This window comes from Dysidea avara, chromosome 6 (assembly GCF_963678975.1).
Source record: "Dysidea avara chromosome 6, odDysAvar1.4, whole genome shotgun sequence".
Taxonomy (NCBI): Eukaryota; Metazoa; Porifera; class Demospongiae; order Dictyoceratida; family Dysideidae; genus Dysidea; species Dysidea avara.
This window is the reverse complement of record NC_089277.1, coordinates 35,098,093-35,122,195: the sequence shown is the minus strand read 5'-3', so window position 1 is coordinate 35,122,195 and position 24,103 is coordinate 35,098,093. Positions and strand designations below refer to the sequence as shown.

General features: G+C 38.2%; 1 protein-coding gene and 1 long non-coding RNA gene across 2 annotated transcripts in view; both read left to right on the top strand.

Moving 5' to 3' along the window:
* Positions 1-24,103, top strand: part of LOC136258710 (uncharacterized) — a 126,497-nt gene that overhangs the window by 92,350 nt on the left and 10,044 nt on the right. The window lies entirely within an intron of this gene.
* On the top strand, positions 5,487-23,908 carry LOC136258678 (uncharacterized). The gene is made up of 4 exons (XM_066052020.1): positions 5,487-5,625; positions 15,002-15,142; positions 15,978-16,128; positions 23,694-23,908. Exons 1-4 carry the CDS (start codon positions 5,610-5,612, stop codon positions 23,788-23,790), a joined length of 405 nt encoding a protein of 134 aa, XP_065908092.1. The 5' UTR covers positions 5,487-5,609; the 3' UTR covers positions 23,791-23,908.

The window sequence follows — 24,103 nt, the reverse complement described above, 5'->3', positions numbered from 1 at the left end:
CTTGTCTGCTTATGTAAACAAAACATAGCAAGAGAGAATATAAATGTTCACTAGTACGTATACTGTTAGTGGTCTAGCAACCATCATCGAAATATTCATAAGTTAAATCCATGTGTGTATATTTAATTGTCTATCTTTTTGTTGTTTGTGTGTGTTCTTCATTTTTGAACTTTGTCTTTGTATTCTTTATGTACTCTGGCATGGAAGAATGGCTATGTCAAATGTAAATAAAAAATTAAATCAAACACTTAGGTAAAGTACTTAATCAAGAAGCACTTGTAAAAGGGCTTTAGCACAAGAACAAAATTAATGCTTCAATGATTGTAATTTTTCAATTCAAAAACTAATGAGCACTATAAAGTGCTTGATAAAATCTCTGGTAATTGGGTATATGGCAATGTACATCAACATGTATACAGAACTGTGAGCCTATAGTGTACTAAGTAATTATTAAACACTGATGCATTAATTTATCAAATATTTCTTCTAAATCTCTCGGACCTGAAGACTTTGCCTGCCAATGCATATGATGAAGAAATTCTTGCTATATTATATACTTGGGCTGATATTAAGATTTTTGCTCCTATATCTACAGTAATTAATGGACCATTGCAAGTTTTCTTCTGATGTTGTCACTTGTGTCCAGCTGATTCTGACCTGTTGATTACTTGTTTCCATTGGTGTAATGCTGGCTGATCTTGGGCCAGTGTCAATACATGCTTATGCATCCACAAAATTAGGAAAATCTAGTACATGCAAAAGGTGACATTTTCTTTGCTGTTATCTCTATCTTCACAGTACATACAGTTGAAAATAGTTCTTATTGAACTTGTTACAGGCTACCTCGTGAGTGTCTCAATTTCTACAATACAAAAGGTGGCTAAATCACTTCTGTAGTAATAGTCATGATGCACACTTTCCTCGAATGTTGTTTGCTAATGAGTTAATCATTATTTAGCCTTGAGCTTGTAGGCTATTAATCAAACAAATGTACCAACCAATATTATGTATTCATAAACTGTAAAAGCTTACTAATTATTTGCAAATAGGACAAGGTTAGAATTTGAACTTTGATGAGTACAAATCCCTACTTTGTGATGTTGCGTTTCTTACAGGTGAAGCAACATAGCCAAATAGTTAGAGCACCAGCTCGGTAATTGCATGATTCCAGGTTTGATGGTCCATTATATCGGCCAGTTCCTATTACTACTGCCGCTGTTGTTGTTGTTGCAGTTTTCTTGAGCAAGCAACCTTGCTTGCACAACTTACCATAACTGTATAACTGGGACCAGCTGTACTTGTGTCACTAAGTGGTGTTGGAACTTTTGAGTTACACATCAGGGAACTTTGAGTCACACACACTGCAAGTTATACTAGCCCTGCCCCAGATGTGCCTGGGTGGTGCACAAGCATTCCAGTGCTGGTCTACTGGATAGAAATAACTGTGTTTTACATGGTTGCTGGAGGCATTTCTTTGCTTTACTTTATCATAGTCAAATGGTTATTCTTCTTTGATACGGTGTAGTGCACTGTCATTGCACTTTACATAAGCGTATATGTGGGAAAGGATTTAAAGGCTGTGCCTTCTTTCTTCCTTACAATTTTAGCCATTCCATACTATGAATTTATTCGGATACAACTCAGCATATGTAGCAAGCCAATTGCTTTAAATGTTGACCTGAAAATTGCAGCATTAATGTTCTAACCAAGTATTAAAATTTGTACCCAATCTAATTTCATGGTAAAGCACTCGCATATGTAGTAACATGTGGTAGTATAATAACTGAGTGAAAGTCTTAACTTCTCAGACATTCCCTTTATATGAGAATTTAACAGAATTTTATAGAATTAATTTTGTAGCTCTCAAGATAGTGGTGTGTGCTATTCATGCATACAGTATGAGAGGACCATGTTCTAGAAGCTATAGCAACAAATTTAATACCCATTGATCAACTTCCCAGAAGTGAACTGAGGTGTCCTTAACTAGAGTGAGTTCAATTTAACTGATGATTATTAGGATTTACCTTGCTAGCTGCACATAAACAAAAAAATAATTTAACAAAATTAACCTCTGTACTAGCACCTGTCTGTCCAGCTTCATGTCATTGTGTATAGAAATCTTCAGTAGTGCACCATTGCAATGATTAACTAGATTTAAAAACAAAAAGAAGGTAATGTAATAAATAAAAGCCTGTGCTGGCTAATTCCTTAGATTAGAAAATGTAATATGTTAAAATTGACACAGAAAAGTTTGTCAAGCTACATGCAAGCCCTCCTCCCCAAAATGCACACACATTAATACCACTGTTTGCTGTTGAGCCAGAGGGTTGCCAATTCCCAAATTGCATTAATTGTCACAGAGGTTAATTATCCCACTCCTATAGATGACAGCTCTCAACGCCAGCCACTTGCAAAGTACAATTGAAAACTTTGGCAGTCATAAATACTGCTGAATTTGGTAAATTGTCCAATAGTCCTCTAAAGTATTTTTGACCAAGTATATCACATTTCCAGTCATTGCTATATGTAGCTATATGCCACTGTGTAGCGACATGTGACAAAATACAGTGATTTTCATGGCCAGCAGGTTTGCCAAAGCTAAAGTTTTCTACTATACACTACTTAAAGAAATAGTGAGGAACATGCATTTAATGTGGTGTGGTCATAAGTGAAGTTGCTTAAGGGCTTGTTATAACTTTAGTTATGAATTACTAATATTATTATTTTGTTGCGTGTACATTGGTACATTTACAAAACTTAGTGATATTTGTTTTATCTATATCCACAAGCCTATGGCAAAGTCAACCATACTTTGGAGCTACCGTACTGTGTAATAAACAGAGTAGGGTGTCCATTACCCATTGCAAGGAAATGTTATACTTTACTAACTTTATGCAGGGACTGTCCATCATTAGGAGGTATCCCATATTTGAAACTTGAGGTTCCAGTTCACAAATCACCTAGCTACTGTGTGTCTTTTAGATTAGAAAAGCAACTGATGTCACAAGTGGCGAATGTTCCTTTCCATGGTGGGTGCCATGCAGATGCTTATTCGTTGGAGTCCTGTCAAGATAATGCTGAGGTATGTCTAGTTTTTTTTTAGTTTTTTATTTATTAATGCTTTACAGCACAAGTGCTGAAGGTCTGTAGGACACCTGGTCCTACAGCCCGCTCAAAGACTTTAGCTACTTAGACTTTAACTACTTAAGGTGTGTTTGAAAAGTTGGAGAAAGGAGAAAAAATCCATGACTGGACCTAGGTAGCCTCGAACCTGCAGCCATCCGATTTACGCTCGAACGCTTACAGGAGTCTACCAGGTGGTCAGGATGTTTTCTCCTTGTCATTTTCATGTAATTATATCCATAGGAATTCTAGAGAGTAACTCATTATCTCTAAGTACCCCAAGTAGAACCAAATGGACACTAGTTTATTTATTAGTACTCAAATGATGTACATACCACACGGATATACTCAAATAATCAATTAAGCATTGTCACCTGTTCATTTGTACAATATGTTAGTATTGTATAGTAGGGTATTGGTTAGCAGTGGTGTAGCCAAGAAAATTTTTTTACCGAGGCAAAGTCTATTCATTGAAATAATTGAGAGGGTCAGCTTCTGACTCAACTGATTCACACACACTTTCAAGATTGGGTGGTACAGCATTTGCAGGTTGACTCTCTGTTTGGATGGAAGAAATTGTTTCAGAAGACTCTGAGCATTTTCTACATGTCATAAGTAATGTTTCAGCTTAGTTAATGCTACAGTATATCTGTATATGCATACCATGCATGCTTCAATTTGTAATTGCACTCAACACAAAAACTGAATCAGGCTACTCCAGAGATATTTTGAGTGATCAGGCCATCATGGACTGCAATGGTAGTCATAGTCATGCACACTACTTTTTCAGCATTGATCTGCTGTGATGTTTTAAGTCAGAGATTATCTCTTTGATGTGATGTTCAACTGCATGTGCTAATCATGTCAAGCTAGTGAGTTTAGGGGCATGCTCCCTTAAGGAAATTTTTGAAAATATATGCTTTAAAATGGCATGTGGAGGCTATTTTTTATTGTAACTGCTAATATATGATATGCATGATCAATTGATTAACATAAATGTAAATGATTTAGACCAAGCAGTGTAATGAGAACAGTGGCTATAATCTGTACTGAATGTTCTATTAGAGTATATTACGATGACTGCTCTATTAGAGTATCTCAATCTTTTTACAAACTCAAGTAGCTGAAAAGTGATCCATCCAATGCCGGACTGTGTCACCAAGGGTTCTGGCCCTGCTTAGTACTACAGCCATAGATACTATTGTGTGTGGTACAGTAATGCTGTCTAGTCATGTTTGAGTAGAAAATTCGGGGTTCCAAAACTCAGGCCTGTTCAGCCTGTTCAGTTGAGCATTTTTTTTTACTGAGGCAGCTGCCTCGGTTGCCTCAATGGTAGCTACGCTACTGGTTAGGCTAAATCAAGCCCAACTGCTTTCAGAGCAACCCAAAATGCTTCTGACAAGTTATTATCATTTTAATAATATGATCGAATTTCTATTAACTTCAGCAGCCAAGCATATAGTTTAGGGCTGCTATAAATACTTGAGTACTCGTTAAGGATTTTAGTACTTGCATTGGATAGCATAATAGTACTCACTAAGATCACGTGACCCACCTGACATGATGTATTTCTCATTATACCATTGAGGCTGTACGATTTGATTGTGTAAAGTAATGTAGCTATATATTGTTTGTCAGGAACACCAACATCAGCATTTAATACAATGTGTGTATCATTGCTGTTACTTGAAAAGATGTAAACTGTTTTAGGTCCTCTAAAAAATTATGGCTGATAGTTATGACTACAAGTAGCTAGTAGTTGATCATGAGTACTCGATTTAGAGAGCACTCAATACTAAAAATCCATGATTGTTTCAGCCCTAAACACAACTAGCTATAGCTAAACGATTAACAGCAACTAATGCTACTGAACTATACATTACTAGCCACTACTACGTACAGGGGAATATAAGGGTAGAGGGATTTTCATCATTATCATTATCCAATACCTCAAGATCATCTTTGTATTACTTCGCCACAGTGCAACAGTGAGTTGCATGTTGGCCGGAACAGGTTCTTTGGCTTGCCAGCTTGGGAGTGACACCTGACTTCAAGGGGTAGTATGATCAGCAATAATTTTAAACATTTTTAAAGTAAAAGGAGTCCACATTCCACCACTAAGGGAGCAAAACCAGCTCGGACGAAGACACCTCCAGCAGCCTGCACAAACTCATCATGGTGAGCATCCTTGTTTGTGGTTGCTCAAGGATGCTCATCATGGTGATCATGAGCACCCTGTCATGGTGAGATTCCTTTTCGATATCCTAACGATACGATATATTATCGACATATCGCACAACACTACCCCCAGGGGCAGAGTAAAGCATGCAAAGGTATGTCACTCTGCGCAGAGGTACTGTAACTTGAGCGATTGGTTGTGTGGTAATCACGTGATTTCTGAACCGGAAGTTCAAAGGTCGGTAGTTGTTAAGTTTCTACAGTTACACCGTTGCTGTTCGCAAGAGTACAAGAGTTTCTTAGCCAGGATGTCAGTACCTCAAGGTGCGTACATTAAATCATAAAGGTCCTCAAGGCTGGGGGGTAGAAAAAAAACTATCACGTGACTCATAATTGTTTTGTTATGTTATTGTTATTATCTACTTTACCTGGAGGGTGTACACAGAAGTCAGAGCCTGTTCAAGGTGTTTACCCATAGCCTAGGAGCCTAAGCGAAAATCTTTGAGCTAAATATCCTAAAGTGAAAGCCAACCCCATCGTGACTTGATCCCAAAGGGTATGACACCTCTACAAATCACGTACGCCCAAATCACAAATCTCCAGCGATTCGCCCACGCAAGTAATCAATGCTGCTAGTCTCGAAAACATATTTATAAACAATACAAGCTTACAGTGATACAATACTAGTTCTTAATCATGAACTAGTGTCCTTCAGAACCCAGTAATAGCCGTAGGAATCACACTATGGCAATCACACATGACGTTTCAAATCACAAATCCAATTTCAAATCACAAATCAAGTTTCAAATCACAAATCAAGTTTCAAATCATGAAGTGATTTCAAATCACGTACAGATTTGCAAAGGTGTTGCACCCCTCGCTTGATCTGCAGGCCACCCAGATTCTGGCCAAGCACCACACTCGGAGCCAACCTTGTTGTGACCTAGTCTGGCGCTGCCCGTCCCTTCGCAAAAAGTAAGGGTCTGGTGAAATTCAGATACTAAATCATTTCTACCGCCCAGATTCAGCGGTAGCCAATTAATGCGTACCAATGACGTTCACACATAAATCGCCTTGGCAATGCAATGCATTTGTTTGAATTGAAGGACAATCATCTGACGTCACAAGCAGTAAGTGTGCTGTCTAATTAAATTCCTTTTGAAACGATTTGGTATTTGTATTCCCCCAGACCCTTACTTTTTGCGAAGGGGCGGGTGGCGCCAGACTAGTTGTGACCATGGACTAAACTATCAGCCTTAAGCGATTTATAGCATTCTCTGGTAACGTTCACTAGTAAATATAAAATTCAGAGGGCATTTAAAGTTACCTTTATTTACAGATTGACTACCGGGATATCTAATCCCGTTCATTCCCCAACCCTTCGTACTTAAGTGTCAAAACTTTCATATAATTTGCCTTCGTTTTTGGCTGGCCCTCTTTTATTACTGGATTTTATCTCTACTAAGCATTCCAAACTATATTACAGCTTTCTCACCCCTGTACTCTTTTCGCTTATATTGAAAACACTTGAATTCGACGTTTAACCACGTCTGCTGGCACGCCCTTAGACAATCCTAATAACCATATTCTGTGTCATTAATAGCAATTAATAAAATCTATTTAACATTGCACAATTCTCCCTACTACTGCCCTTATTTTAAAAAATAAAGAGTTCTTTTATCGAATGTGGCTCTCGGTACGCATCTTTGGCTGTGTGTAGAGTATTTTCTTAAATTTTGCCTATTCGTCCAACATTTTAGTGGGTGTTACTATTCAGTGGACTGGAATACTGGACTGGACTACTGGGCTGACATATTTTTGTTTTTTGCACATTCTGTGGTTGGATTTATGGGTCTTGCTAGTAAGCTAACACCCTTAGGGCACCTGCAGCCCACTCAAACGCTGAAGATGAGCAGTGAAATATAAGAAAACTGTATTTCACCATTCATTATGCCACTATTACTAATTCCTTACCCTGTAAAGCTGCAGGCAGTGCAGGGAATGTGACAGCAACAGTTAACCAGTGATCAACTTGCCAGTAGACAATATCCTTTGAGCAAGCCAGCTAGCTAGTCTCGTGTGGCCAGACCTCTAATTCAGTGCATGGGCTTACTAATTAGATATTTTTCAGCACAAGCACCAAGGACAGGCGTTTATAGTCTTTAATTGAAAAGCCCCTGCACTGAAACAGAAGTCTGGCAGCAAGACTAGCTTGCTCCTCAAGCTTGCTCTAAGGATATCTCGAAGGATATTGTCTACTGGCAAGTTGATCGCTGCCAGTTAACTATCGCTATCAAATTCCCTGCACTTCCTGCAGCATTACAGGGTAAGGAATAAGTGCTGTATAGTGGCATAATGAATGGTGAAATACAGCTTTCGTATATTCCACTCCTCATCTTCAGCATTTGAGTGGGCTGCAGATGCCCTAAGGGTGCTAGCTTACTAGCAAGACCCAACCATAGAATGTGCAAAAGCCAAAAATATGTCAGTCCAGTAGTCCAGTCCATTGAATAGTAACGCCCCATTTTAGTGCACAAAATAGTGCTTCGCAAAGTCAGCTAGTCCACGAAATATATCGTGCCTCTACAGTGTTCTATTGGTGAAGAGAAGAAATGTTCGATTTTTGAAGAGAATTCAGTTCGACTGAATGTGGAAGGAGTGATGAGCATTAGGAAGAAGTGGTAGTAAGTTTGTAGTGATACATGAGTTGACTTGGAAGGTCACTAGAACTTTAATAATAGGCCTAATGTATTTCGCGGACTGGACTCATGCACTGAAATGGAAACAGCTTTTAAACAATAACCCAGACATTATCCATCTCTTGCAACACTGGAGACCCCACTATCGAGCTACAACTGCTGATACTGCTCTTCCTTACAAGTCAACAAACTAGCACATGCACTAATTAATTAGAATACACTTACGATACACAAGTACCGGCAGTGATAAAGCGTGATAGAGGCTATTGTTGTAGCGTAGATGTTTTCCTTTATTGTTTTGGCACTAGTGCTAGGGTTGCAGAGATGAACCAGTAACAATTCTTAGCAGGGTAGCTATAGATATGGCACCGCCCGGCGAGGTGATGGGGCTATGCAAATAAACTGGCTCATCACTACAGTTCTAACACTAGTGCTAAGTACTGGAGCAACAAAGGAAAACATCTAAGCTACAACAATGGCCTCTATCCCGTTTTATCACCGCTAGAACCTCATGTATTGTAAGTGTATTCTAATTAATTAGTGCATGTGCTAGTTTGTTAACTTGTAAGGAAGAGTAGTATCAGCAGTTGTAGCTCGATAGTGGTGTCTCCAGTGTTGCAAGAGATGGATAATGTCTGGATTATTGCTTAAAAACTGTTTCCAGCTCAGTGCGTGAGTCCAGTCCGCGAGTCCAGTCCGCGAAATACATTAGGCCTTAATAATAGACGCTTTGCAAAACCATACCCACTGTTCGAAACTATTGTTGCAAAGCAAAACAGGAGGCAAGGCATGACAATACTAATTACCTTGACTGCTAGCAGTACAAGACAGTACAGGTACCTATTGTGTTCTCCGCTGCTGTTGCTACAGCCACCAATTATCAATGCAGCCATCACTGAAGAAGATAGGATCCTCTGTAAATGAATGAATACATAAAAACACTGCTCTGCAGGATGTGTGCCATTCACATTCCAGAAAACCACAGGAGTGTGAATTGAGAGAACCCATTGCCATGCAAGCAATGTGGCTCACCAAGACCTTGGTTCCACATCTTTTGAACAAAGTATCAAATCAATATCTGCCGGAAATGTTTGTATTTAAATAGAATTACAATAACTACAGTGTAAACTAATCAGCATTTAAAAACTGTATCTGGGAATCTACAAAGATACTACAGTTTACGTGTCAGCAGCACAAACATGGCGAGTAGAAACGAGTAGAAATTTTGTAAAAATCATATCAAGTGTCCACTGATTTAAGACCACTAGCCGCACTACGTCTTGTATCTGTCATCATAGATTTATAAACCCAAGGGATTTATAAATCTATGCTGTCATACTTGATACTAGGGCTCAAACAAATAGTGGTTTACTTTATTCGAATATTTGCTCAGCTCTTACAAAATTAGTCGAATAATTGGTGCTGATAAGGTTTCATTGCAACGATTGCAATTCAGTAATTAGCTAAGGTGGCCACTACCAAGAAGCCTACAAATAACCACAAACACGTTTGTGGCTTTGTATGAATAACTTAACTGAGAAGAAAGAGATACCATTGTGCCCTTTCTGAAAGGATTATCACAGTGATAGTACTATGATAGAAAGTGTTTTAACACAGACGTACCGCCTGGAGTAAGCCACTAAACTGTACGAAGTCTTGTGCTTACGGCGATTCAACACATATTTCTATAGGGTGATTTGTTTGTAGCTAATCCCTATGCGATTCATTGTGGAATTAGTACATCTTCACCAATTAGTGGCTGCCTAATGGTATTACTACTCTTCCTTTTATCACTGTAGTCTTTTTGTTACATTCATTTTCATTAGCATCGCCAGTCTTCGTTTGTTAATTGCTGACAGCTATTCACATGTTACCATATAAAAATTTACCCGGGCTGGATGGACTGCCCTTGCCTACCACCCCCAGCACAAAGATGGCACGTGCTGGACAATTGAATTAGAAAAGACCAGATAACTAATAAAAGCTTTAAAAGTCCCTGTCCTCATCAATGTGGCCCATCTCAGGAGAGGCATCACAGGATGGACCTACTTCCACGTATGCACATTGTAGCTGACTGAAGTAGAGAAAAAGACAATGTGCATCGGATAAAGGCCAGAGCGTGACTGTAGCTAGTAGAGCTGCGGAAGATAGATGGTCAGCTAAACAATGGTAAAAAACTATTGCCTCCCTTCCCATACCGGTGGTTACAAACACAAGAGGAGTGAAGGAGGCCTGCTCAACCTCTGTGAAACGGTCACCATACTTGCGCTTCTTCTATGCCTCGTGACGTCGATATAAAAATGATCATGTGTGATTAATCGTTTATTAATTTTATCATTCGTCTACAATGCAAATGAATAATTATTTATCCAAATATTTGGCTAATCATTTGAGCCCTACTTGATACGTCACGCTATCTTCAGATAAGTGTGAGCAAGAAGGGTACGTACACTTACCACACTATACACTAGCAGCTTTATGGTTTTGAATACTTAAGATGAAGCCCTTCCTCTTTTCTGAATAGTTTCTCTTAATGTCGAGCTTAAGGTGCAGTGCTCCTATTTCCAGCAAGTACAACAGAGCAATCATTGCAATATTCTCTGGCTAATACTAGTGGCTGATGGGCAAGTCATGGTTCATTGTGACCGGCTTGAATCTACATAACATTGAATACCATCAGACAGTATTTGTGAGCTGTATATTACACTCACAATAAGTTTTTCACTATTGTCTAGTAAAAAAGTTGTGGAGAGTGAAACTTTTAATCGAAAAGACTTTCTTTACTGCAGACTAACTTTCAATTATTTTGTTTTTATTTATTAACGCTTTACAGCACAAGTGCTGAAGGTCTGTAAGACACCTGGTCCTACAGCCTGCTCAAAAACTTTAGCTACATAAGGTGTGTTTGAAAAGTTGGAGAAAGGAGAAAAAGAATCCACAACTGGGCCTGGGCAGCCTTGTACCTGCTGCCATCCAATTCCCCAGAAGCAGCAGCTGGGTTTCGATTTCCAAGCTCAGTTCACCCAACACTTCATCATTTCCTGAAAATACCTTTTTCTTCCTGAAAAGAAACTAAATAGCAGTGCAGTACGATAGTATGAAGGAATATGCCATACACCGCTATGTACACTGGCTCCAATGGAAGTGGCGGCTCGGTTACCATGGTTTTTAAAGAAAGGTGTGGTTTTGCAAAACATCTATTGGGATTTGTGTGTGTGTGCATACGTGTGTGTGTGGGTGTATATAAGTACATTACACTGAAGTGAACCATGGTTCATATAATATATGCCATGCCTTGTAATTAACACACACACACACACCATAGAGCACAAAAACACTATACACATGCAAGTAACGTAACAAAGTTTCACCATAGTTTGGAATTGTAGAATTAGTTGTATGCTTCCTGTAGCGATGGAGTTGCTCATAGCACATCGATTGTGGTATTTAGTAAACATAACACTAGGACTTGTCCATTCATTTCAACAAACATAGTGACAACGTTATCTGCCGCTAACCGCAGGCAACCATCATTGAAATCTTCTGGTATGTCTATAAAAGGAATCCAGTGATTCTACTCAAACTGGATGGGATGACTGGTCACTTGATGCTAGAAAGGGTTCTTAGCTTGAACTGGCGTAGGTGATTAATCATACTGGCAGGCTATTAGCCTGCAAATGGGCATGACATGCAGCAGTTTGTCACGTACCTCAAACCACAGGTGAGTATATAACTTACCTATGGCAATGATAATACAGATAATCTTTCTTTATATGACTTATCCTTTACTCCTCACTGACGACATTTTCCGCTACTGTTTGGTACGAAGAATCGACTGCAGGTGTGTGTATAAATACTCACCTGCTCCCACAGTAGGTATATATATATATATACTTACCTCTGGTTTGAGGTCTATAATCTCTATGTGCTTAATATACAACTTGCTGCTCCTTTGAAGGTTCACGTGAGCATGGTGTATGTTTGCATCAGTGTTTTTACCATCTCATCATTATGCAATAGACACATTCCAAAATTACATCACCGTCATAGCAACAGCTTTCTGCCATTTTCATTGGGGCTAGTTTCAGTGTCTTCGAAGCATAGTGTCAACGCTGTACAATTGTTGTGTACCTGAATGCATTAAGAAAAGTAATAGGACTGTTACCATTGACGGAAGGAAAGCGAAGGTATCTTTTCACAACTTCCCAGATGAAACAAAGCATGACCTAAGACAGCGGTTAGTTTATGCAATTCTACACAATATTGGTAAGGCACTAGAATGTAGCTATACGAGGAATGATAGCATAAACACTCAGTGATGTTACCAGGTCCTTTTTACCATACTCTGCATGCCCTAGTAGGCCGGGATGCGTGGTCAAACACTTGACCTGACTGTATGTTTTAATAGATTTTAAAATGTATAACTAGACAACAATACCATGTAGCTACCTCGTGTAGCTAGCCTTGACTAACAATTCAGAAGTAAGCAACTTATAGTCATGTGTCTGTCATACTAATATAATTGTACTACAATAGTGGAACACTTTCAACCTGACGAAGATTTGTTCTCTGCACTTACAAACAAAGAACTTTTACAATTTTTGGTGTAGTTACAGAACATTGCAGAAAGATACTGTGCCCTCTATTTTTCCATTTGATAAATCTAAAAGTTGGATTTCATGTAATAGTAGTAAGGAGCAGATGAAGACAGAAGAAAATGTGAATACTAGTGCAAGTTCCAGTACTACAGAAGAGAAAATGGATAGTTGTGAGTTGGAAGGAGTTGGTCTGAAGACATTTTTGGGCTTGACTGTGCCTAACCAATGCTGACAAGATGTCATGAAGGGAAATTGAGGCTGGTTTTAGGGTGATACTTTTGGCTGGAAAAACCCGATTCTTCATTATCCCTAATTACTATTACATGTGTTTTACTACACAAGGTTACTAGCTTCAGCCTTGTTGCTGGTGTAACTAATTATTTACAACACACTTACAGCTTAATGCGATCCGCCTTTGTTTTAAGTTTGGTTAAGCCTGTAGCATCACAACAACACAACCAGAATTTCAGCTCAACAACCTTAAACTTCTCAGGGTTGCGACCACCGAGGGAAGCCCCCAGGGATATCCGCTTCTGTTAGCTTTAAGACTCGCTCTTCCACCATTACATCAGCAGCTTATATAATGGTAACTGACACCTCATGACCCCAATGAAAATGTTGCTATGACTTTGATGTAATTTTGGAATGTGTCTATTGGGCTATCATTGGTTAAGCTTTCGAAGTTACTGTCAGAAACTAGTCACCATGACACTATTACTGTTATTGTAACTATTATGTAATGTACTTGTTGTGTTGTACTACCACATACATGTATGCCTGTTAGTGCACTTCGTGATCAGTGTGAACCACACGTACCAGCTCCCTGTAGATCACGAGTACAGTTAGATCGTCCATACCGAATTGTTAAGAATAGAATCTAGTGTACTTCAGATTACCTATCACATTTTGGTACAGGGATACCCTTTAATGCGCCCGAGCCTCTAGACGTGGTGGATGCTCATTTATCATGAAGCTTCTGACCAAAGCCCAAGCCAATACTGATGCTGATGATGAAGTTACTTCTGAGTCGATCTCTGAAGAAGGTAAATCAACCTTGTGCAAAGCCAGTTATTGACAAATAAATGCCAGTTGGAGGAACTGGACCAGATGATCTTCACAGCGATAACTGTTGCACAAGATGTTGATTATTGAAAATGAAGTAGCAGACACTAAAATGTACCATTTCAATCTGATGGAACGAATTGCCTTTTTACAGAAGTTTCCTAGTGCCTTCGTAGCCAAGTGCATCAGGACCCTCATACAGTTGCATACAACAACAGGAACTAACAATCAACAATTTAGAAGGAAAAGGAAACATTGACTGGAAAGAATAAAAAGTACTTGAAATAGTGGTGTTATAATAGTTGTTTGTCTAATAACACTGATAACTACTGTATTAGCAACATACATGTGGCATCCCGTCATTGTAGAAGCTGCAAGACTAGCATGTAACTTAATAGTCAGTGTGGGCTTTTGGTAATACTTAAGTGAAAATAAGTGTTGTTCTATAGAAATTGAAGAATAATTGTAAATGTCATGGTTCCTGAACTGGAACTAGAATTGTAATTCTAAAGGTTATGATTTTAGAACTGAAATTAGAACTGTAATTAGAACTGTAAAGGTTATGGTTCCAGAACTGGAACTGTAATCCTAAAGGTTTGTGGTTCTAAAACTGGAACTGAAACTGTAATTATAATGGTTATGGTTCCAGAACTAGAACTTGAACTTGAACTGTGTTTTTTTTTTAATTATGGTTCTAAAACTGAAACTAGAACTGTAATAACTAGCTGATATTGGAACAACACTAGTATGAACTTGTACAAGTACAAAAGTAATTATAGTCTCTTATTTCAAAGTTAACTTACTGTCCGTTAAATTCATTTTTAAAAATTTTCAACAAGTGCTATAAATTAAAATTATTATAGATCTCAGGCATCGGCATTGGTATTTAAATAACCAATATATCGAACATTGGCTTTTTTTCTTATCCGTGCAACTCTAATACGAAAAACCCTATAAAATGCAGTAGCAAAACTCAAGTGATTATAAGACACTTCTGTTGTCTTCTACCAGAATGAAGTGACAAACTGTTCTACCACACTGGTGTTATTCATGTTACAGTTACGTGCATAACAATAGTTAGGTACAGTTGATTGGAGGATATCAATAATTATTCTTCATATTGTGTTGCCATGCGCTACTATACACCCCACAGTATATAACCTTTTTTCTACAGATGTTTATAAGTGGGTTTGTAAAAAGTGTCAGTGGAACTATAGGTGAGGAGGAGTGCACACATTAAAAAAAAGATTTTCTATCCCAGGCCCATAATCTGTAGTTAAAATAAATGACCTCAATATAGCTTGTCATACATACAACATGTATATACTGTATCACCTACAGCTGAATTGGATGCAATGTTGGAATCACTAAAGAAGACGGTTGCTGCGTTTATAGATCAGGACTTTGACGCACTTGCCAATCTCTACACTGAGGATTGTACACTCGTTCCTCCTGGGAGTGTACCATTAAAAGGACGAGCTGGTGAGTGCAACAAGGGATCAATCTAGACTAAAGTTTACATTATTAGTGCTATACTGTATACCATCATTTACCTCTTGTTTCATTACTTTTATTGTTTGGATCCCTAAACTATTACTTTTAAATTTTCTAGTTGTACGAATTAAACTTTGTGGTATGTATACTAAATATGGTGTGTTAGTTTGCCCGAAGTCTTGCTTAGAACGGCTGGAAACTAGCGATTTTGATGGTAGCGCAAATTAGGGCTGAGCGATACTACCGTTTTAGCGATATGTCGCGATATTTTGAAAGTATCCATATCCCGATATTTTGTTATTAACTATCGTGATACCATGCCTGTACATTACAGTCATTAAAAAAGCCATTTGTTATGCAGTACTTGGCTAAGAATCCTTGTAAATGAAAGTCCACCTATCTGGTTTCCCCTGCAGAGAGGTGTGAACACCATAACAACCTCAAAGCATGTGTTACAATAACTGTTACTGTAAACAAGGATGATAGTGGCTAGTTTACTATCACCTATAAGGACTTCCTGCAGGAATGTTGAGCAATATGCTATGTAGCACCAGCTATGATTGACTTATTTGTAAGTATCGTGAACTATTCAGTATCGTGAACTATTCAGTATCGTGAACTATTCAGTATCGTGAACTATTCAGTATCGTGAATAGTGGTTTTAGTATCGATCGTGATACTAAAATGGCAATATCGCTCAGCCCTAGCGCAAATGCCCACCCATGCCCTATCCTATCTATGCCTATGGTGTACATATATTTGTGATGAATGGCTTTGTAGAACATAGCCATAATTTTGTAATAAATTTGTATCAATTTTACAGCTGTAAAAGGAGCAGTTAAGGAATTTTCAAAATTTGGAGTTGTAGGAATAAAGGTTTCTAATGAAGAACAGCGTCCGATGGGTGAATATATCTTTGACACACATGAAAGTCAAGCTTTGGACAAAGACAACAAAGTAGTGGATACGATGAAGTAAGAAACATGTAGTGTTAAATTGTTCCTGATCAGTTGTACATATATGAATCATTAGGTCACATCAACATATCTCTTTGTACTCTATAAATCTGCTTTTCCTCTATATACTTTCAAATTCCAAATGTTTAACCAAGTGTTTTTGGTAACAGTCAGCTTAACCTTAGATGACTGATTTTGTGATGTAATATAGCACCATTTGTACACAAAGCAGCTTGTTAAGCTTTACATTTGCATAAGTAGTTCTATATGTCTACACAGTACAGCAATTGATAACACTGAGGTTCGTGAACGCATGGATAGAATAATAATACATCCCAATATTTACACCTTTGAAGGAATAATAGTTCAGTTACATTACAATACGTATAGTCCCCCCATCTCAAAAGTTTGTCCTAAGTTTGGCAACAAAGGCTGAAACCAGTCCGGTGGTCTCCTGTTCCACTGTGGATAGCATATTGATTCATAAGCAGACTCTATGACATAATGCAAGACTTGTGGAAATACTGAAGACTGTCCATGTGTTTGTATTGTGCTGTCAGTCTGTGGTATACTTTGATGTTGAACACAGTCATTGTACCACTCCCATTTGTTACCTTCAGATTAACGGGAGACTCAAGTTCCACTTGCCTTGCCATCTAGGTTGTAATTTGCCACTTGTTGGGACAGACAGCCAGACTGGATCTCCTGGTTGAAAGGATCTAGTCTTGGAATAGTGAAACTTAGCTCTGTGCAGCAGAAGCCAAATTTGTATTAACTGAATCTTGCAAGAGTGTTAACTTAGTCTGTAGCTCTGCAGTGTACTAGTTTGGATCAAAGGCTGTTGGTGGTTTAAATGGTGAGGGTTGTGGCTGACGTCCAAACATTAATTAAAATGGAGATACTCCTGTTGAGGAGTGCTGTGTCATTCTATATGCATACAGTGTATACAGGCAAATAATGCTCCAAATCATCTTCTTGATCCACATAACATTTGAGCATTTGCAATATAGAATGATTAAAACTTTCAACCATTTCATCTCCTTGGGGATGATAGGCCATGGTTCTTGACTTCTGGATACCAAAGCCTTGCAGCACTTAAGAAAAAAGACAACTTTCAAAGTTTCTGAGTGTACGACTGTTGGAATACCAAAGTTACTGCATAACTTTATGATCGCATCACTGATTAAATTTGCTGTCTGGTCACAGAGTGGAACAGCTTCAACCCATAGGCAGTGGAAAGAGGGGGATGGGGTTAGGGGGCTGAAACTCTCCTTCAGAATGATATCATGCCGAAATTATCCTTCTTGGAGTGGGGCTGAAAACCGTGATAAATATCGAGATACTATAATAGAGCAGTCACAGTATTAGAGCAGTGTAAGGGTTTTTATATAGTTTATCAGCTATAATGCGTAGCTGGTGAGGTGGGCAGTTATTGTCAGCTGGCTGTGACCTTTTTTTTTCTCACCTTACCAAGCCAGAGACAATGTAGTGCCTCAGTTCATTTCTGCTCCCCCCTCATACCAACTACTTCCTCTGCCACTGCATCAACCCATTTAAGAAAGTATGATAACCAGTACGTAGTGGTGATTCTTACAAGATATTGCGAACAGCTAACGTTTCCCCATGGATTGCCTATTGGAATGTTTTGAAGTGGTGCCTGAATAGGGTGTGAGACAATTCTGTGAGCAAGTGCCAAATATTACGTATGAAAAAATTTTCCTTGCTGTGCCAAAAGTTGTATTTACATACCCTTCATGTTGCTCTTGCGTTATTTCCCCAGTTCTTTGTTGAATGAAAAAGTTTGTGTGCTATTCTTCGTGTTACTCATTGTGTTATTTGGGAAATTTACTAAGTTAATGTTAATTCTAGTTTTGTATGTTCACAATATGGGTGTGCAGCTAAGGCTGGCATGCTTAGAGAGCAAGAATAGCTGGCCCACATCTTGGTACCACTTTAGTGTTAGCTAACTATTACCTATTGTAGCTAGGTTAGCAGTCTGCTCTGCAGTGTTTTGGTGGGTGGAGCATGCTACACGAATGTCCAAGAGAAGTTATAGCAGACAGGTACATCGGAATGTGATGTGGTAGTGGTGATGAAGAGGAATATGGTGTTGGTAATGAAGAGGAATATGGTGTTGGTAATGAAGAGGAATATGGTGCTGGTGATGAAGATGTTGATAAGGAGGATGAGGAGCTAGACCAGTTTATAATAGATGACTGGGATGCTTGGGTTTTGTACTTTTGCTTTGTATTTTATTGATATTGGTTTTGTCACTTACTTGTCTGTCACTTTATAGTTATTACTTATTTCAGTACTATATTGAACTTGGCTATGTCAGACCAAAAGTTGAGATGTCCAAACACTTTGGCATAATTATGTTCAGACATATTGTCAGAACAATAATTTTGGACTCTGGTGAGTCCTTCATGAGAGGTACCAATATAGTCTCAATCACTAAAATTAGCTTCATATATATATATACAATATGGTCTTCTAAAAATGTGACTACAGAAAACTACAACATTTACATTGCACGGGTCACTGTGTGATTTTACCTCTACATTAATCTTCTCTGCTGCTTGTTTATGGCAATCATTATTGGAAGCTTGATACATTTTTACGAATATCTTGAATGGTTCTGATTACTAGCTGAATCTGTTCATTTACATTGACTAAATCTCTTTTGTAGTGAGGTGGTAATACCTGCTGTAAAATCAATTACTTTCTGAGTAATCAATAAATTAGTGATAAATTTAAAATCAATTCTTTTAACCAATGAAAATGCTCGAATAGCACTCTCTTGATTCCAACTTCTATCAGAATTATCTGAAATATGTGAAAATGTACCAATAATTTCTTCGAGAAGGTTAAGTGTTGTTTCGAGTGCATCTATTCTCTCTACCCAACAGGTTCTACACAGTGGAAGCAACTTAGTTTTCAAAGTGTTCGGATATTTTGAAATGCATTCTTCCAGTGCATTCTGCCTTTTAGGAGAGAGACATTGAAAAAAACTGGCAAAGCATGTTATCACATCCATTATATTCATTACACTAGTTATTTTGCACATATGTGCAACACACAAATTGAGCTTATGTGATGCACAGTAAAATTACAGCGCTTTAGGAAAGTTTATTCTGATAAGTTTGGCAGCTCCTCTACACTCCCCAACCATATTCCTGGCACAATCACACCCTCGTCCCCTACATCTTGCCATGTCTAATTTCATGGCTTTATGACAGGTATGCTCAATTAATTCAGCCAACTGTGCTCCATTTGTACCAAATTCACATTTAAAAAAGAAATTTTCTTGCTTGCATCAACAAGTCTAATCACCAGTGACACATCTGTTCCTTGTTAGAACAGTCCCTATGTCACTCATCAGCAATGACAGCAAACAATTTACTTCATGCTTCAATATCACCAAACATGTTTTTTTTGCATTTGACTTTTAATCAAAAAGACTATGTCACCTTGGGAAGTATATTGAGCATTTCCAGGAGCAGTAGAAAAGTGTTCTTTCATTGTCAACTCAAAATTGCAACAAGGACTTAAAATTACCTGGGTTGTTTGAATTAGAAGATTCTTGATTTCCTCTAAGTGAAATATTTTGGTGGCCACAAAAAGTATAGTTTCAATAATAGAAGCCAACAGTTGTTTGTTGCAGTCTATATTCATAGCAGTCTATATTCATAGCAGTAGTTGTGTTAAAGTGCGAATCTATCAAGGTTTGCACTGCTTTCATAATAGTAATAACATTCTCACATTTAATTGTTGCAGTTTTACGTCCAGGTGATTTCAAGGTATGTTTGTTCAACTTATCACAAGCAGTTGTCCAAAATATCAGTGGAGACTCCATTATAAGGGGTCTAGTCTTGATGAATTCTCCTCTATTCCAGAAGGAACACATATTTTACAGTATGCTCCATCCTTTAAAGGAGAATACACAACCACTTTTGGTTAGGTGGAATCCAGCCGTGCTGCCAGGTGTAAAACGGTTATAGCTGGCAGGCCTGACAGATTGTTCTTGAGATTTTTGTGATCACGAAGATTTATTGAGGGAAGGGGTTTTGGCCGTGGTGCAGTGTTGCCTGGAATTGTCCAACCACAGGGAGTGGGTTTTGCCCTGGGCCATGCAGAAATTTAGTTGGCTTCTACAAGGTTGGCTACTTGAGGTCTTGGTAAACCTTTTCAGAGGTGGCAGTTACTTCCGCACCTGTATCAATCTTGAAGGTAACTTCGTGTGATTTAGTGTGGAGTTTTATAGACCAGGATGTCTCTTGTGACGTTCTAATAGCATCAAGGTAGTGTTGCACCATTGTTTCTTCACTGATAATGGTGTCTTGTTGAAACGTCACGTCATCTTGGTGAGCTGCAAAGACTGTCTTTGATAGGCACTGGGAACTATGATGTCCTTTGCGGTTGCATCTGTGGCATGTTGCATCACTTGCTGGACACTTGTCACATGGATGAGTAGGTTTGCCACACCGCATGCACTGCTTGGTGCCATGGCTATATCTTGTGTTGGACTTGGAAGAGGAGAATGGCTGCTGTGGTCTTCAACTACTTGTGGCTTGTCCTCTGAGAGCATCAAGGTTTGTGTCCCCCTTTAAAACTGTCTGTTGATCTTTGACCGCTTCTTTTTGCTGTATCATATTTTTAGCTTTGTCTAATGTTAACTCAGGGTCAAGCTGTAGTTGTTCGGACAGTGCTCTATCTCTGATTCCCACCACGAGATGATCTCTTGTCATTTCATCATGGAGGGGTCCGTAATTGCATGTGCTGGCGAGGTTGTGCAACGCTACAATAAATTGTTCTGCGGATTCTCTCTCTGCTTGCTGGCACCTGTTAAAGTGTGCTCTTTCAAATATGACGTTCTTACGTGGTTGGAAGAAAGTGTCAAGCTTAACCAAAACTTGGGAATACTTTTTTCTATCATCGTCAGAAATCCCAGTGGACATGAGAACGTCTTCGGTGTCTTCGCCTAGACAATAAAGAAGAGTGTTTATTTGTCTTTCTTCTGACTGGGAGCTAAGTCCTGATCCAATGCGAAATTGTTCAAATCATTTTCTCCATCGAGGCCACTCGTCTGGCATCTTGAAATCAAAACAATCTGGAGTTTGTAATTGTATTGCTGCCATCCCACTCCTGAAGACTTGGGTTCAGACATTAATAAAATAATTGAATCATTGACAGTATACAAACACGTGTTACAACTCAGACACATATATAATTCTATCTGACACACACGTTACTAAATATAGGTTACAATCACACATGCATTACATAATATTAAAGTCTGTCCACACTCTCCATAGATAATTCCAACCATACCACCAGTGCCTCTCCTTCCAACAACATGGGAAGTTTCAATAACTTTGTTCACTCATTCACAGTGATACAAATTTTGAAACGCTGGAACCACTCTTGGGCACAGTAAAAGACTTCAGTATACTAATGTGTTTACTAGCCATCCTCTGCTACCAGTGTAATTGACATGGATTATCGCACTCTTCAGGCGTTAATTAGAATCAATACAAATGCACATGCCTTGGTTATAATTATAGTTTGTGGTACAGACAAAGAAATACTGTAATTTGCTTTTTTGTATTGTAAGATAATTTTCTTATGCAAAATTTGTATGAAAATTTCTTATGCAATTTTTTTTTTTGCGTAAGATCAAACTACTCTAGTAGAGCAGTCATTCACGTAAATCACATAAAATATTTTTACACGAACATGTATATCATGGAAAATTTTATCACAAAATGTTTTTTGCACAAAAATAAACAAATTACGGTACATACATACAATAGTTCAGTTACATTACATTCAAATATAGTGTTTTATGTTGGTGGTGTATACACTGTACTCTTATTACATGGAACAGGTTGCTATTCTACTGTTAAAAAACAAACAGCACTAAAGCTACTTTAATGGGACATCTGCAAAGTAATTTCAGTCTATAACTATGACTGAATTAGGGATTACGTGTCCACTAGTAATATATCTGCAGGTATAGGCAACCTCTGTGGTTTCACTACTTCTATAGCTATTCCACTACTTTTTTCTTTGATTCCTAATCCAATTTTAAGTTTCTTAATTGTGACTGGGCCTGCGAAAATAGGGCATGTGGGCACATAAAATTTGCCTACTTTTTCAAAGTTGATGCATCATAATTTTGTGTTCGATTTTTACCAAGTTATGAAATTTTCAGCACTTATTAAAACTTTACTTGGCTTTACACTACAAGTTACAGAATGAAAATATTCCATCCCAGCACTGAGATATGAGATGTTATGTGGTGGGGTGTAGTTTGTGCCCACATGCCCTATTTTCGCAGGCCCAGTCACAATTTCTCCTTTTACTTGTTTAATTTTATATAACATAATTATGGCTGGTAAACCCCACCCAACATACTGTATCAAAAGGAAGAATGGTGTCAAGACATACCATACAATTAATTTTGCATCTGAGCATGTGCCCAACCATCTATAATTAGGTGCCATTATACATAGTTTTCATCCATGTTCAGCCCGTTATGCAGCATTACAGACGAGGAAGAGTACAAGAAACCACTTTTCGATCACTATGGAAAACACAAAACTATTTTCATAAAAAATGCGATAGTCAACAGAGAGGAAGCCATATGCACTATCGTAAGCCACCACCTTACACTGTCAGTGAAAAGAAATGGGACACAAAGGAGGATTAAGGTAGGTCCATGATGTGTGCATTGTACATACAGCAGTTTCCTAAAAAAAGGCACCACTTGGGCTGAAGCAACATCTAACAGAGAAAAAATCAAGCCTGTAGCCTTAGCAGTTGTTGAGTTACGTTTGTCTGAGGGCATCAGACAGGCAGGCAGGCGGGCGGGCGGTCATTAGTAAATTTAAAAAATTTAAAATTCTGTTGCAACTTATCTTGAGTGTTTTTTGGCCATTCTGAAGACACTTTGGGGCTCACCAATACTGCCAAGGCATTGTGAGGCTGGCTTTTGGGGTAATAATTTTTTGCCAGAAAAACTTGAGATCCTCCATGAACCCTAATATACAGTTACTATTGTACTGTATGATAGGCACCTGGAAAGTAATTTCACATCACTAACAACTAAAGAAGGTTATCCTGCTATGCCTGTGCTACCCGGCATTCAGTCTCTAATCATGCACGTTGGTATGATGTTCTACTAAGTTACTTTTTTAGACATTTCTCAATTTTGCTGCTTATGGAAATTCAAACACAATAATATAAAGCTCTTTTTCTGAATAATGCACAGCAATTATTATAATTGATTGGCACCATGATTCCAGCCGTTTCTTGTCTTTATACCTTAAGGTGACTAAATTTAGCCATTTTATTTTTTCACTAAATCTAGTACATGCTAAACCTGCAAAATGTATGGTTAGTTAATTACATCAATTCACAAATAATTCATAAAATCGCTAAATTTGTATGCGCTAATTTTGTCAATATACAAAATCACTAAATTTAGTCACCTCAAGGTAACTTTTGATTTCACACCTTTTTTTTACTGAGGAATACAAGTGCATAAGTGAATTTGAAATGTTCTATTTATGTTTATATAGTGTTGCCATGATTTGGCGCAAGGATGATGATGGATTATGGCGTATCTTGTTTGAAATGGCCAACAGTCAAACTCCTCCTAAGCCTCCTAGCAGCTAGATGGGATCTGAAAAGTGTGAATGACAAATAGCTTTAGTTGAATAACATTTAGCCACATAGTCGTATGTAATTATATTTTTCAAAAGTATATATATAGTAGGGCTGGGCGATATTGAAATTTTACTATCATGATACCTCATGGAAAAAATATCACGATATTATCACAATATTGTTATATTGACAGATGCTCTACTATGAAACTACACCTAGCTACGCAAGTGATATAACCTGCAGCAACATGAATGGATATGCAAAATCACGTGTACATGGTATGTACCATTCATTGAACTATACATGGAGATATAGACATTAC

Coding starts and splice junctions, on each gene's coding strand:
- LOC136258678 (XM_066052020.1), top strand. Junction 15,143..15,977: donor ACCATTAAAAGGACGAGCTG/GTGAGTGCAACA, acceptor TCAATTTTACAG/CTGTAAAAGGAGCAGTTAAG. Junction 16,129..23,693: donor AAAGTAGTGGATACGATGAA/GTAAGAAACATG, acceptor ATGTTTATATAG/TGTTGCCATGATTTGGCGCA.